This window comes from Camelus dromedarius, chromosome 10 (genome assembly GCF_036321535.1).
Source record: "Camelus dromedarius isolate mCamDro1 chromosome 10, mCamDro1.pat, whole genome shotgun sequence".
Taxonomy (NCBI): Eukaryota; Metazoa; Chordata; class Mammalia; order Artiodactyla; family Camelidae; genus Camelus; species Camelus dromedarius.
In genome coordinates, this window is record NC_087445.1 from 57,136,469 (window position 1) to 57,151,136 (window position 14,668).

Sequence of the window (14,668 nt, forward strand, 5' to 3'; positions counted from 1 at the left end):
AAGTAATATTATAGAAAATTCCAGAAAAAAACCTCACAATTCTCCCAAGCAAGCAGAACTTTCATTTCTGCACATTCCTAGTCATTTTCTCACATATACACATTTTATATAGTGGCAATTATAGCATATAAACAAGTCTGTATCCTGCTTTTTCACCTAACATTTTAAAGAAATGTTTTTTGATGTTGCTAATTCTAGTTACCATAATTACTATTTTAATGTTGTAATATATTATTTGCCTAACTTAAGATAGTTATTTTGCTTCCAATTGAATCTTATTATAAATAATGTTGTAACAACTGTTTTTATTTTTGTTTTTTTTTAATCTCCTTATGTCCTTAGGAATTACTGGGTCAAAACATACTAATATTTTTATGGCCTGTTACATTATGATAGCTCAGTTTTCAAACGTGTTACTATCACCTGCATTGTAAACAGCATCATTTAAATAGGTATAAACTAGGGCATCAATTAAATGGACCAACCTCCAGTTTGGCAAATGACCAGATAATCCAACAGAATGTTCTGGTACACTACCAACAAAAATTCCATTACTTTCATTTCTTCCAGTAGATTTGGGCTGTAGCTATGTAGAATCATTTATGTCTTCGTTCAGCACAACTTGCTATGACACTCAGATAAAACACAGTATAGAAAGAACAATCTGCTGTTGATCGTACCTGTTGGCCAGTCACCTGAAATGTCTCCTCTGCATGTATACAGGTTATTTCAAGAGGTTCTGTCCCAGATACATGTCTCAACAATCGACAGGTCTACGAGAAAGCATTTGTACAGTTCAACTTTCACATTCTAATTCTTCACAACAAATAGTATCAGTTTATAAATAGTAAAGAAAATAAAACTTATTAAAACCTACAAAAGTAAATCTGTACTTTAATGAGAAAATTTAATACTATGTTGGTTACCGACAGAGTCTAGGAACAAGGCAGGAATAAGGGTTTAGCATATACCCTAGTGTTTGTACTTCCTATCTGATCATGGCAAGGTGGTCAAAGAATATCAGAATCAGCAGGAATCTTTGAAAGGATATATGGTCACATATTTCATGTATGAAGAAACATGGCCTGGAGAAGGACTTACCCAAGGTCTCTCAGCTAAATTATGTCAGTCACCACAAGCTACACATTCTTTCTGCCAACAAATAACACTTATCTTCACAGTCAATTAATACACCTTTCACTGCAGGTAACACTGGATTAGGCAAGACTGAAGTAATGAGTAAAGAGCCTGTATCAGTGAAAATTACTGAAAATCTTGAGGCTTAAAATAGAGAATTAGAAACAAAATCTTTTTATCTCTTAAAAAGATTTGCTTCAGGATTTATATAATCAGCAACTCTGCCTACAGTCATAATATTTGGCTTATAAACAAAACAGCATCAAACCTATTTTTAAAATATCTGCCTATGGTCATTTTAAGAATGCTCCCTAGCAGTTTTCAGATGTAAACAAGTAAAGAAGAGGAAACTAGTCTAGTTCGTCTAAAGTTTCGTCCTAACCACTAGTCTCCTTCGGGGAGCAGGGTACGTTAGATAATGAGAACAGCTAGGCGGTTCATATCTGTGCGTTTATATACAAGCTGATGAGGACATGCCTCACATACGCAAGGGGAATATATACACATATATATGCCTTATACATACATGGGTTAAGCATACATTTTTCACCAACAAATGTCTGACATTCTCAACAGACAGAAGGCTTAGAATATCAATCAGTAACTAGAATTACAACAAAAGTGCCAGGTCAAGCGCCTGTAACACATCACAGAGGTATAGGCAGAACAGGAGAGGTTCAGAGAAGGAAGACTGTGATGAACGTTTTCTCTTTGTCCCTCTATATCCACTCTTCTTCCTTCTCAAACCTGCCTTCGCCCTGGGAGACTGACACATGTGGTCTACAGCTGTGCTCGGCCAATGGGAGGCCCCGGCCACAGACCAGCAGGGATGAGGCGAGGAAGGGCCTTCATTCTCATGCTCCTTCCCTGCAGGGTCGCCTTGGACCGTCTGGGTCTCTCGTCCTAAAATCACGGGTCTCTCGAGGTAGCTCTCTGAAAGACTTCTATGCCCTTCCAGTTTCCAGAAACCACTCACTCCCCCTGTTAACTTCGGTGGAGGGGTCATACCAGCTCTGCTCTCACTAATTCCCCAATTTCTGCACTTTCATGGTTTCCTCCACGCCCTGTCCGTGCAACTGCAAATCGTTCCTTTATTAAATCCATTTTAAATTAACCTAATTTGAGGGTGCCATCTCTTTCCTGCAGAGACCCACATGATTCAAATTAAACAAGGTCATAAGATATACTTCCATTGCTCTACTTCAAGATCTAATCTCTCTAAGTTTAAGAAGTGCATTTTATGAGCAGAAATCAGTGATGGCCAATACTACCCAATTTCTGATCACTGAGTGGTTGCACTGCTGGGCTGTGCTCTACTCCAAAAACTGTCCCTCAAAGTTATACCAGTTCTCCTAATATTACATGTGCTGCTACTTTTTGACTTATTTTAACAAAACTGTTTAAATGAGTCCATAGTAATGCAGAAAACAGTGTAATAAAAGTGGATCTAATCATCCATCAAAAAAAAAAGGTCTTTTGTGGGCTCTAGCATTTTTTTTTGTTGTTTTGTTTTAGGCTAGATTGTTGTAAGAACAGAAGAGGTAACATTATATCTTTAAAATTCCAAAGAAGAGAGAGAAAATGCAAAAATTATATTTTGTGTTAATAGTCCCTGATGATAGTACAGCTTTCATTAAACTACAATTTCTCTAACAAGCAACCTATTACTCACCTCAACAAGCCGCTCTTTCTGTTCAGAGAGTTTGCAGGCATATTCAGCCAAACCTTCTAAATTTCCTTCTACTCCAGTAAGTTTTAATGCTTTTAGAATCACATGATCCGCATGGCATTTTAACAGATCTGCTGCCAGCTGGGCTGCTGTACTATGAAGCTGCAGATGTGGGGGATGAAGGGTAATGAAAGAAAGACAACAAACAATAAGGTTTTGTGATCAAAAACTTCATGAGCACTTTAAAAACCAGAGTAGCAACCTCAGCAGTCCCATTCGATCAGCTGAGGGGGAAGAGTGAAGTTCCCTGTGGTAACAGTGGAATTACATAGCCCTGGGGAGCTTGCAAACTCTCCCAAGGCCAGGTGGGATCCTGACATCTATGCGTCCCCTGGTGTTGGCAATAACGCTGTTTGCAGAAGATGAGCTGGTCATCCTGGCAGAGTAGCCTGGTCCTTTTTTCATCCTATTATCAACCAGTTCTTTCCCACACAGCTTCTCTCTTACCTAAAAAAAATGCTTCCACTACTCTTAAAGTTAGTAAGGAATAAAATAGTATGAAGAGAATGGTATTCAAAGTGCTAAGAGGAAAATCAAATGGCAGTTCGTCTTCAACAAGTTTTTTAACAGACATTGAAAAAGTATCACTGTGAAATGCAGTCAAATATGTATTCAACAAATTTTATCAAATACCTACGTTATGGCAGGTACTGGACCAAAGGCCAGACATACATGACAAGTTGGACACAGCACCTTCCCTCCAGGGACTCACCAGTTTCCTATATTATTTCTCACCAATTATCTCTACTGCTATCCAGCACTTAAGTCTCTAATGCTTGGGTCTCAGGAGAAATGATGGATAAAAGGGTAATGAAAACCTCAAGGTTTTATTTAACTTTAGGTGGAATGGATTTTAAGCATGGCTCACTCTCACTGGGTATCTTTGGGTACTATTAACTCTAAAATCTTTCCTTCTCCATACCCTGCCTTTTTGTTTTCTAATGTTATGCCAGGTTATTTTGGAGTTCACCAGAAAGAGATCGTTCTTGCTGTCTTAAGGAAAATATGATTTTGATTAAGCCTATTTGAATGAAGTGATTCTTTTTTTCCTGGAAGTAATCCAATGTCAATTCAAATTACAAGACTTTGTACAAAATTAACAATAGGGTAGTCCGAATTCATGAAATCAAGTGAGAATAATTACGGTCAGAAACAAAGACATTAAAATGCACTTTTCCTTTGGAAATTAAATGCACGTAGGAATTCAAAAGATTTTGTTTAATTATCAGGGCCCTAGAAAACACCTAACGCCAGCCCTTTATTTTACAGACTATGAAACAGGTCCCTAGAGACTAAGTGACTTGTCCAAGGTCACGTAAATCTTACAAGCGGTTCTGGAGACAACTTACTAACAACTCCAGGGGAAGACGGGTGAATAAACACCAAGTTCCTGCTCTAGGCGAGCTACTGAACACAGCTGTATAGATACTATCTCCCGTAGTCCTTACAAAGAGTCTTCTAGGTTGATGTTGTTACATCCATTTCAGAGGTAAGGAAAATAGAATTATGGAAAGCCACACCAAAAGATTTTATACTCTACTGATAGTCAGTCTTAACAATAGTTTAATTAAAATTGAAGAGGCTGAAAAAAATGGGTAGGCTTTTTATAAACCATAGAAAACCATATCCTTCTATGTTTAAGGATGTTAAAATGACAGTTTCAGCAGAGATCAATGAAACATCACCATGTGTATGATTTACAAGAGAAATGCCCCTAAACCAATTTCATTCTCTCAAGCCCTTTGACTCTCTTAAAAAATATAAGAGAAGGAAGAAATCAGAGATAAGGTGGAAGAAAGGTTTTTGTGAGGAGGATCTGTTTGGAGCACTGACGGTGCTCACTGTGGAGTCCCACCTCCAGCACACCCCAAAGTAGAGGGAGCAATATGGCACAGGGGTTGCAGCAAGGAGCTGGCGCAGGGAGGCACCAGGAGAGGCTCTGCAGAACACACTCAGGTATTCATGAAAGAGAGAGTCAGCTTTAAACATCTTCTGAGCCCAGCGCATCTTACGAGGGCACCAGTCGCTAAGAACTTTCTCCTTCCCCACTGCCCTCTCTCCCTGTGCCACAACCTGGCAAAGACCTGAAACAGAAGCTAGACAACAGGGGATGAAGGGCCTGAAAAAGGGACAAGAGGTCACACCTTCCCCCAAAACCCTAGGTGGGGCGAGAGGAGTGGGGAAGAGGGGAGAAGTCCTACAATTGAATGAATCAAAATACTGATTAATATATTGGACTGAACACCTCATTTTTGAACTGAGATTGTGTTTTATGATCTAAAGCAGGAATTGGCCAACTTTTTCTGTAGAGGGCCAAAGAGTAAATATTTTAGGCTTCTCAGGCCACACAGTTGCAACTACCCAACTCAGATGGGCAGGGCTGTGTCCCCAAAAGCTTGACCTACAAAAACAGACAGCCTGGTTGTAGTTTGCAAACCCCTGACTTAAAGTGACTTTCAGTTACCAGAGAGTGACCAAAGAGGTCACTGGATGATAAAGTTTTCATCTAAAAAACAGGAAAATTGTCTCAACCAAAGGAATATTTTAAAAAACCAGCTTTGTTAAGATACACTGTATATACAACAAAGTGTACCAAGGGTACAGTTTGATGAATTTTGACAAGCATTTCTACCCAAGTCACTACCAACATAATCAATATTTACTATTTACCCCCAAAAGTTCTCTCATGCCCCTTTACAATAAACATCCCCCAACAGGCAGTCACTGATCTGGTTTCCATCACAATAAATTGGTTTGGCCTTTTTAAGAATTCCTTGTAAACAGAATCACCCACATACACACACACTTCTGTGTCTGACTTCCTTCACTTAAGTGTAACGTTTGAACAATTCATCCATGTTATTACCTGTACCCACAGTGTTCCTTTCTATTGCTGAATAGTATTTGGTACAGTTATAAACCAAAATCCATTTATTCCCCTGGTGATAGAAATTTAGACTGTTTCCAGCTTGGGTCTATTATAAATATTTGTGTACATGCTTTGAGAATGATGCCACTAATAAAACAGTGACTTCAAAATAACTAGGTCAAAGGAAAACTTTTAAAACCATTTTCTGGGCACAGGAACATAGTCATTCTAATGCATTTTATACATACCATACAACATGACAATTTGCAAAGAATTAAAAGAGGCTAGATTTCAAACTATACTTACTTCTTTCTTAAGTTCGTTGAGGCTGTGACTGATTTTCAATATAGTGAGTTCTAGTTCTTCAGAGACACTTTTTGTTTTCTTGTTTTGCTGAAAAGTTTTAAAAGCATATATGAAAGAGTTACCTCATCTTTTTCATCTGGTAATTCCAATTTTACTCGAACTATAAGTAATACTAAGTTTTCAATATCACTGTATGAACTACAGGAAAAGTGGATTTTAAAAATTCACTTGTTTATTGTTAGAGTGGAAAAGAGAATTTTAATTATTTAGTTATATTTTTCTACTCTAAACTTTAATAGGGGAATTTTTAAAATCTAATTTTCTTTAATAAATTTATATCTAAAACTAATCTGTTTTATCATCTGCCTAGAATGTTTATCTCTTCACTCTTAACTTTGTTAAAAATTAAAACCCTACTCATCTTCAAGTCCTCATATAAATGTCTTTCTCAGAAAGGCCTTAGATCACACAATGTAACTGAGACCCTCTTCTTACCCACTCTGATCTTTTCTCTAAGTAACCACCCTAGTTTGCAACTACATATGTACTTTCTGATTTTCCTTGTGTGAAGTGTGTCTTCCCCACGAGGCCTTGGTAAGCTCTGTGAAGGCTGGGATAACATTTATTCTGCTCACCACTGAATGAACAATACGTGGCACAGCAATTGGAAAGTAGCAGGTATTCTGTTCTTTGAATAAATCAAAGTCCAATGTCAGTCTCTTCATGAAGCTTCTTGATTCCTCTGGCTAAACACGAATTTACCCTCCTTCAAGTCCTCTCAACATATGATCTGAACCTTTTTTTAGGACAACTTACAGATTTTTTTTATATCTGTCTCACACCTTTTTTTCTACATTGCAAAATTCTTGCAGGCAAAGATTTTATCTTATTCATCTTTAGATTTCCAGTGCCTGGCATAGAAAAGGCACTTAGTAACAACAACTGAAGAAAGTGAATGAACTTTTGACATCTGACATGCAGAATCAGAGATCTAAGTGCTTGTGAAATATGTGTAAGGTGCTAATAGCAAATTTAAGTCTTAACAGAACTAGATTCCCAACACAGACAGCATCTCCTCACAGAAACTCTTTATACTGCATGTTGGGCTTAAAATTTAACTCTGAAGCAATCTACACTTCAGATTAGATTCCACATAGATAATTCAGACTACACACAAAATACTGCTTTGATCCCTGACACCACTCTGCTCTAGGTCACGATTCCCTGTTAATATGAGTATTTGCAATGTTGTGATGCCAAAAAAATATGAACGAAATCTATACTATTCTTCATTCATAAATCAATGTCTTCACAAGGGAGCAGACTGCTGGGCCCTCTCAGGCACATTCACCCTTCCCCACCCTTACTGCCCAAGCTTTCACCCGTCATTTCCAGATTTGTTCCAACCATGCTGTATGTTGTAAACCATGTTAAATACTTTTTTGACATACAATAGATCTAAGAAATAAACAAATGGTGTCTGAGACGTGTCTCAAACCTCTACCTTTCAAATCTGTAACCCACCCTCTCTAGAAGAAAGAGCGCACACTTCCTACGCTGTCTGTCCCACTTCTGTCCATCTTTGCCAGTCTTGCCCAAATAACCTCCCACGTCTGAAGCGCACCAGCAGCCTGTTGAAGGCTCTTTAAGTGGCTGCCCGCCAATCTGAGACAGGAATCTGTGCAAGGGTGAAAAATCTTTTACCTGTCAGCTGGATCTACCCTTGGTTTCATTGTATCTAGACCTCAAAAAGTTTTCTAAATTGTTGTGTCTATAAATCAGCGGTCCTCAGAGTTAAGAACTGTGCACATCTGAATGGCTCCAGCAGTAAGATACAGGTCCCAAGAACCTCTAGGTAGGGGTCTGCTTTTCTGCTCTTCACTCTGAAGCAGCATTTTGGGGAGGAATTTTACAGAAGTGAGTTTGGTGCAAGAGTGGGGACAACAGGGTGAACTAGTGACGGGGATGGTGGCACAGAATCCAGACCAGTCAGGATGAGGACCGCCAGGCCTAGAATGTCTAGCACTGTGAGTGCTGGATAGGAAGCGTACTCTGGCCAAGTAGGAAGCAGAAAAGGGATGAGACATCCTGGTCCCACTCTGGACCACATTCATACTCTCGGTGATGATGGTGCCTCCCACAACTCGCAGAGCTCAGGGAAAAGCTATTACTTAGGATTTACTTTGATGAAAGAAAGTTCTTACAGCTTGAAGCCACACAGAAATTAACTGCTGCAGTTCCATCCTCGCCTGAGTTGACAGCTCCAAGATGCGTTCCCTGTGCTCGTGGCTGGTGTAGGCACAATCAGTGAAGTCCTCTGTGCGCTCCAGTAGGGCTTCCAGTGTTGCAGAGAGAGTCTCTTTTGACTGCAAATAAAGATTCTCCCGAAGAGTTTCAATATTCATCTGAAAACAAAAAGGATATACATCCACATGAGTCAACATTCCCACCTACAGATGGGCTGTGGTTTCTCCCAGGGCCCAGCAAGGCGCTAGCAATTTCCTTCCCTGTCTGAAAGCTCAGCAGAAATACAGCCTCCAGTGATGACTTGATTGTCCACTAGTCCAGAAGGACACATTGCTCAAGAGCCACCAACAGCCACACAGAGCTTCTTTCCTATAGTTGTTAATAAAAAATTCCTATACGATTAGTGAATACTACGACAGAAAGAGCATTCGCCTTATCACGTAGCAACCCGTAGGAAAAAGAACCAGCCTCCAGGTAAAGGATTTGTATCTGAGAAAATGCCAAGGCAAAGTCCTGGCAGATGTTACAGCCAAATATGAACACGTGTTGAGCCTAGGGGGAAGGGTGCGGAGGGTGTAGGTGGGGGAAGGGTGCGGGGGGGTGTAGGGTACAGAAGGGACTGGGAAAGGCAACCATTTTTCCTTTATTAATTCAACAAAACTTTTCCACTCACCTAACTCATCTCCCCAACATTTCGTATTATGTCTCCAACAGTACCTTCATGACCAAAACATTCTCTACCAGGGGGCCTGTATATTCTTTCTAAAATGTACACCTTTGGATATTTCCCCCTCCTACTAACTGGCTCCTCACCACCTATAAAATCAAGCCCAAATTTGTACCGCAAAGCAAAAAAATCTTCCAGGGTCTTATCTTTACATTTTGTTCTAACAGTCTGTCTCACCTCTCTGAGTTCCCCAAACTCCTTTCAGTTCAGCCATCCTGGGCTTAGAGTTCCCTGAATGTGTGGTGAACACATATTCACTTGCACAATCTTTTCTCTGTCAGCTTTCTAAGATATGCTATCACTTCAACCTTATCTAATCCCTAGACCTTAAAATGTGTTACAGAAACAACTTGGGCCAAGAGGCAGTAAATGATGACGATCGTGGTCATGATCGTGGGCACAACTCTTGAGCTGATGAGAATAGCTTACATTTGTTTCACACTTTAGAGTCCTTCCACGAATATTATTTCAAATTAATCCTTACATATGACACATTTTAACATGATCCATGAAAATACCAAGATTTGGGAAAGTCAAGAAGCCACAGGGAAGTAACAGCTTCCCCTTCTCCTCTTGGCCCAAGTTATCTCCAGTCCTAGGAGACAGGATTTTTTGAAGCTAGGAAAGAACGTGGATCAAAGTGAGGTATGAAATCGACAATGAGAACCTGAGAATTTGTGAATTTAAACAGAATGACAACATAAAAACCAAGCCATGATAACCACATACCATTTATGTTAAGTTTTTTTTACTTTCCCTTTAATAAGAACATATATATGTTTTTAAATAGCAGCTTAGTAGAGTGTTCTTTTTTGAAGGCCATTCATTTGTATGGTTTCACAAGATTTGTTCATAAATTTGAAGTGCAGAATACATAAAAGTATCTTGTTTCCCTCTACAGATGCCGAGAAGATAACCTCTGACAGTGAGACCCAGTCTATTCATGATCGGTCAGCCCTGCAGGATGCCCGCTCGTGGAAGTGGCCTCGGTACAGCACTGGCCCAGGCCAGAACCAGAAATGCACCCTCAAGAGGCCAAAGTCCTGGCTCTACCCCTGCTTGTTTCCGTGATTATCCTTTGACCTTTGACAAGACATCTCTCCTCTCAGCCTTGACAAAAAGAGAAGATTAGAAGAATAATCTCTAAGATTCCTTTCAGGGATAAGAACTCTGAAAGAATCACTGGTCCCTGTAGTTTCCTTACCCTCAGGAGGAGATGTGGGGTAGGGCCCATGGCATAAACACAGACCAAGTGCTGTAAACTGAAAGGCCATGGACTTTGGGACCAGAGAGCCCTGGTTCTAAAGAAAGGTTCTACCACACATTAGCTTTCTTCCTCAAAAACATTGGTACAGTAATATCTACCTAAAAGGGAAGTTAAAGAAAAAAAAATCAAAATATATTCTCTCTGTTCTTACCTTGAATTCTTTAATTCCAGTGAAAATACTGATAGATGAAATGTCAGTCTCTCCATTTGGTCTGCATTCGGTCACAATTTCAATTACCTTATCCAATGCCACTTTCATTCGGTCAAACACTCCTTCTTTGTTTTTATGGGCTGATTCACAGTTGGGATGCCTGAGACACGTCTTTGAAACAATTGAAAAATTTTATGTTAAGATATGGTCCATATCATAATACACAAAATCTTACTGAGAGCATGTCATGCTAATAAAAAATGGTTCTTTACCAAAAATTCCTGTGTCCCTGGCTCACCCAGCTGCTGCTCCTCACTACAAGTGGAAGCAGGATGAGTAAAAGGCAATATAGTAAGGTTAAGTGAAAAAGGCAGAGCGTAAAACTGTATCTTTATACTTCAGTTTGTTTACTTAAAAGTTTGTGGGGGGGAACCCTGTATCTTCATCATGATTCAAACTTTTAAAATGTTGCCTTATACATGCAAGGGCTAAAAAAGAATGAGGAGAAGTGAACAGATGTTACATAAGTGTGGGTGCATCTTTGGCTTTCAAAAAATGATGTGAAGGAAAAACTATCCCAGGGCCCGGCTATGAACAGAGCCTTCCAAGCAGGCTCCAGTGAATTCTGTTTCTCTGGCTTCACTGATCCTAACAGAGAGTTAATATTTTAAGCAGAAAAGGTAATTCTAAACAAACTGCTAATGAGATGTTTACCAGTTCAACTTGAATTGTACCGATTTGCTGGTCGACTGCCGTTTGGAATTACAAGCTCTTGATTGACAATTTTGTTAAAAGTAGAATAAGGAATTAGAGGTATGAATTTACGGAATAAACAAACTAAGGGCTGACTTAATACTCTGTTGTTACTTAACAGATTGTAACTTGCCTAGCTTTTTCTAGAGCACGTGTGCTGGCTCCCTAGTAAGACTAGCAAAACCCTGCAGGCAGTGGGCAAGCGTGACAGGCCTCAATTCACAGCACTAATAAGCCAGCTCCTGCTTAGTTGCTCAATCAAAGCTGATTCATAGGTTACCTGATGTTTGGAACTGGGGAAGGAAGTTAACATCCTCATTAAAGAATAACTGAGATTTGACTATCACAGCCTATTTTCCAAATTGTTACTTTGATCTTTTTAAAACGTAAAATATATACACTAAATGCATTTGATCAGATTTTCAAATTAATTTACAACACAGTAAAACAGGAATTTTCTTACCTTTGAAGCTGTGAGAAGCATCATGGTGCACTTTTCAAGAACTGCCCTAGCTGCTGCCATTCTTGCCTTTTTCTTTTCATCTTTCAAATCCTAAAAATGAAATAAAATCACTAAGCAGCCTAGGGTCATGTAAACAATCCAGTTTCTTGAGAAATCATTTACTCAATAATAATAATACTACCGAAGAATTAGGTAAACACTGTTTAAAAAAAGTGACAAGGTAAAAATAAATAAAGTTTCATACAATATCACCACTTTAATGTAAATACATCAACACCACAGAGTGGAAAGAAACAGCTGCCCTTATGCAGGGTGGCAGAGCCAGGAGCCAAGGCCCAGGGGGAGGCTGCCATGTGGCTCACATCCTGGTGGCCTGCACACCTGACATTCTTGTGTCCACGTGAACACAGCTCACTCCTAACCAGAAACAACCATCTTGTGCTTTACTAAATTAAAAGTGACTTATTTATTGAGCATTTATGGGCTATTATCTCCTTCAAAATAGACACTTCGATGGCAGCTCTTTCAGGGACCATGTCTCATTAATCCCATCCAAATGCTTATTCATCTCCATATGAGTTTTGTTTGCCCTAAACTCAGCCAATATGCCGCTCTAAAATGTTCTTAGGATTTTCTTGGGTATATACTATTCCCCAACTAGAATACAAATTCTGAAGTAGGCACTGTGTTTTGTTTTTTTTTTTCCCTTTGAGTTTCTCTTCATAGAGCCCTTGATATGAATGTGTGTGATCACAAAAGGTCCCCACGTATTGCTGATCAAATCTGCAACCAAATACTCTCATAATGATTTGGCTGTAACCATCTAAATCAGAGGTCAACCAAACTTTTCAATAAAAGGCCAGATAATAAAGTTTTGAGGCTTTCTGGGTCATTTGGTCTCTGAAACAACTACTTAATTCTGCCACTCTAATATGAAAGCTACCCTAGAAAAAATATCAACAAATTAACGTGGTCCTGTTCAAGACTTTACTCATGGACACTGAAATTTGGATCACATAAAATTTTCACCTGTGTTGTTAGTTTTTTCTTATTTGTGAGTTGGGTGAAAAGGCCTTTCTTACAAATAACAAAGATCTAAGTTTGAAATTTTTTTTTATTTGTTTTAATAAATTAGAGTAGATTCAAAGTTACCCCAACAATAATATCACTCTCATCCACTTGCATCCCAATACAGCTTTCTTTAATAGGAAAGTAAGAAACAAAGTTACATCCAGTACATGAGAAACTGCATACAACCCAAAAGCTAATTCAGGTCATAATGTCACATTCTAAAGGACTCTGTCCTACGTGTGACTACCATCCATCGGGAGTATCTGTCAAAAATAAAGGTTGAGGTCACTCCTAAAATTTCCACACATTCCTCATCTTTAACACACTAGACAGGACTTCTGGCAAAACAAACAAACAAACAAAAACAACCCTGTAGGTCTAGCTGACAATGCACCAAGTGGGCACGCCATACATAACACTTGTAAGGCACACACGCCACCATATATTGTGTGGTGTCAGCAAGTTATCAGAAAAGATGGCATCTCAGTCTGAAAGAGGGCTGGTGCACAGGACAGAACAGAGGCCTTCTAAAACCCAGATGGTCCAAGAAGCACTAAGTGAAGCACGTAATCCAGCCTGTCACTTTCCAAGGCAATACCCATCTTCCATCTCCAGTTACAACCAAGGAAGTTCACGCCCAAGACTATGGCCTACAATTCGACATCAAAGCGTCTCAAGAAGAGGTCATTTATATATTTAACTTGATAAGATGGACTCTGCACAAATATCCTGACAAGGAGAAGTCAGTCCTGGTTTCGGTACAGTCTTCCACCTCCCTAAACTTCAGAACTTATAGTCTGAGTTGGCGAACAGACCTACAAAGAGCTAATATTATGGTGTAGTAGGAAAACTACAAGCTTTAGAATCAGATGTAACTGAGTTCAATCTGCTAGAAGAGTGACCTTGGAAAAGTTTATTATCCTGTGAAATTCAGTTTCCTCATGTTTCAAGACAGTAATAAAAACACCTACTTTATAGGGACGTTTTGAAAATTAAATGAGATCATAAATATTAAGTAGCTTAACATACAGACAATGCAAATAGCCCAATGCTTGGGTTAGTACCTAGAATACAATTACAGAAAGATATAATAACAGAACAATACACAGTAACAAATTACAGAAAGACTAATAACAGAGCTATATAACAAAATACTGTCAGAATATGTATGATGATTCATTTATTTGCCTGAGCCCTTGTAGAAGAGTCAAATGGAAAGTTCCATAAAAGAGGAAGTACTTGAGCTGGGCCTTGAAGGCAAGTATGACCTTTCCCAGTGTGTGAGGTGGGAATATATTTAAATGTTATCTGTGTGCAAAAAAAGACATACAGATCTACTGACTTTATCCTGGCTTGTTTATTAAAGGCTTTCAAAACCAAGGCTATAGATTTAATAAGCAAAGAAACCAACCCAAATGATCATGAAGATCACACCTCCATCCAAACTGGAAAATATACATGTATCTCAAGATTTTAAAATGTGGAAATACATACATTTTGTCTGTCTCCAGTTAGATGTGCAAACTCTACCATTTCATTTCCAAACTGACTGAATATTTGGACAAACTCTTGAAAGCTGTTCACTTTCTCTAGTCTTTCCATAGTTGCAAGAACCTGCAAACAGAGAATATTTTATTACCAGGTGTAGATGTAAAGGAGACTGAGACATTGAGCCTGAGCCGAGAAAGGAAAAAAAGAGAAATTCTAAATTCTAGAGGAAAGCTGAGGAAGAGCCTGAGGAGAAGACTGAAAAGGAGGAGCTCAGAGAAGCAGACGCAGATTCAAAGGTTAGAACCATTTAGAGAATGATTTCTTTTTAGAATGGGGAGACTCGGCTTACTTGAAAATTAAGAGGAAAAAAAGTAAAAGAAATGATTAAATATACAAGAGAAGGGATCACTTATGTAACAAAGTCTGGAGAAGCTGGGAATGGGCAGGGCTAAGATAA

At 39.0% G+C, this 14,668-nt stretch overlaps 1 protein-coding gene across 1 annotated transcript in view; it reads right to left on the reverse strand.

Moving 5' to 3' along the window:
• Positions 1–14,668, reverse strand: part of CTNNAL1 (catenin alpha like 1) — a 50,796-nt gene that overhangs the window by 16,793 nt on the left and 19,335 nt on the right. Inside the window, exons 4-10 of the mRNA XM_031450155.2 lie at positions 14,215–14,334; positions 11,650–11,739; positions 10,434–10,604; positions 8,246–8,446; positions 6,042–6,128; positions 2,810–2,968; positions 681–773 (exon numbers count right to left, since the gene is read on the reverse strand). Of these exons, the coding sequence (XP_031306015.1) occupies positions 681–773; positions 2,810–2,968; positions 6,042–6,128; positions 8,246–8,446; positions 10,434–10,604; positions 11,650–11,739; positions 14,215–14,334 (921 nt within the window). The remainder of the gene's footprint in view (positions 1–680; positions 774–2,809; positions 2,969–6,041; positions 6,129–8,245; positions 8,447–10,433; positions 10,605–11,649; positions 11,740–14,214; positions 14,335–14,668) is intronic.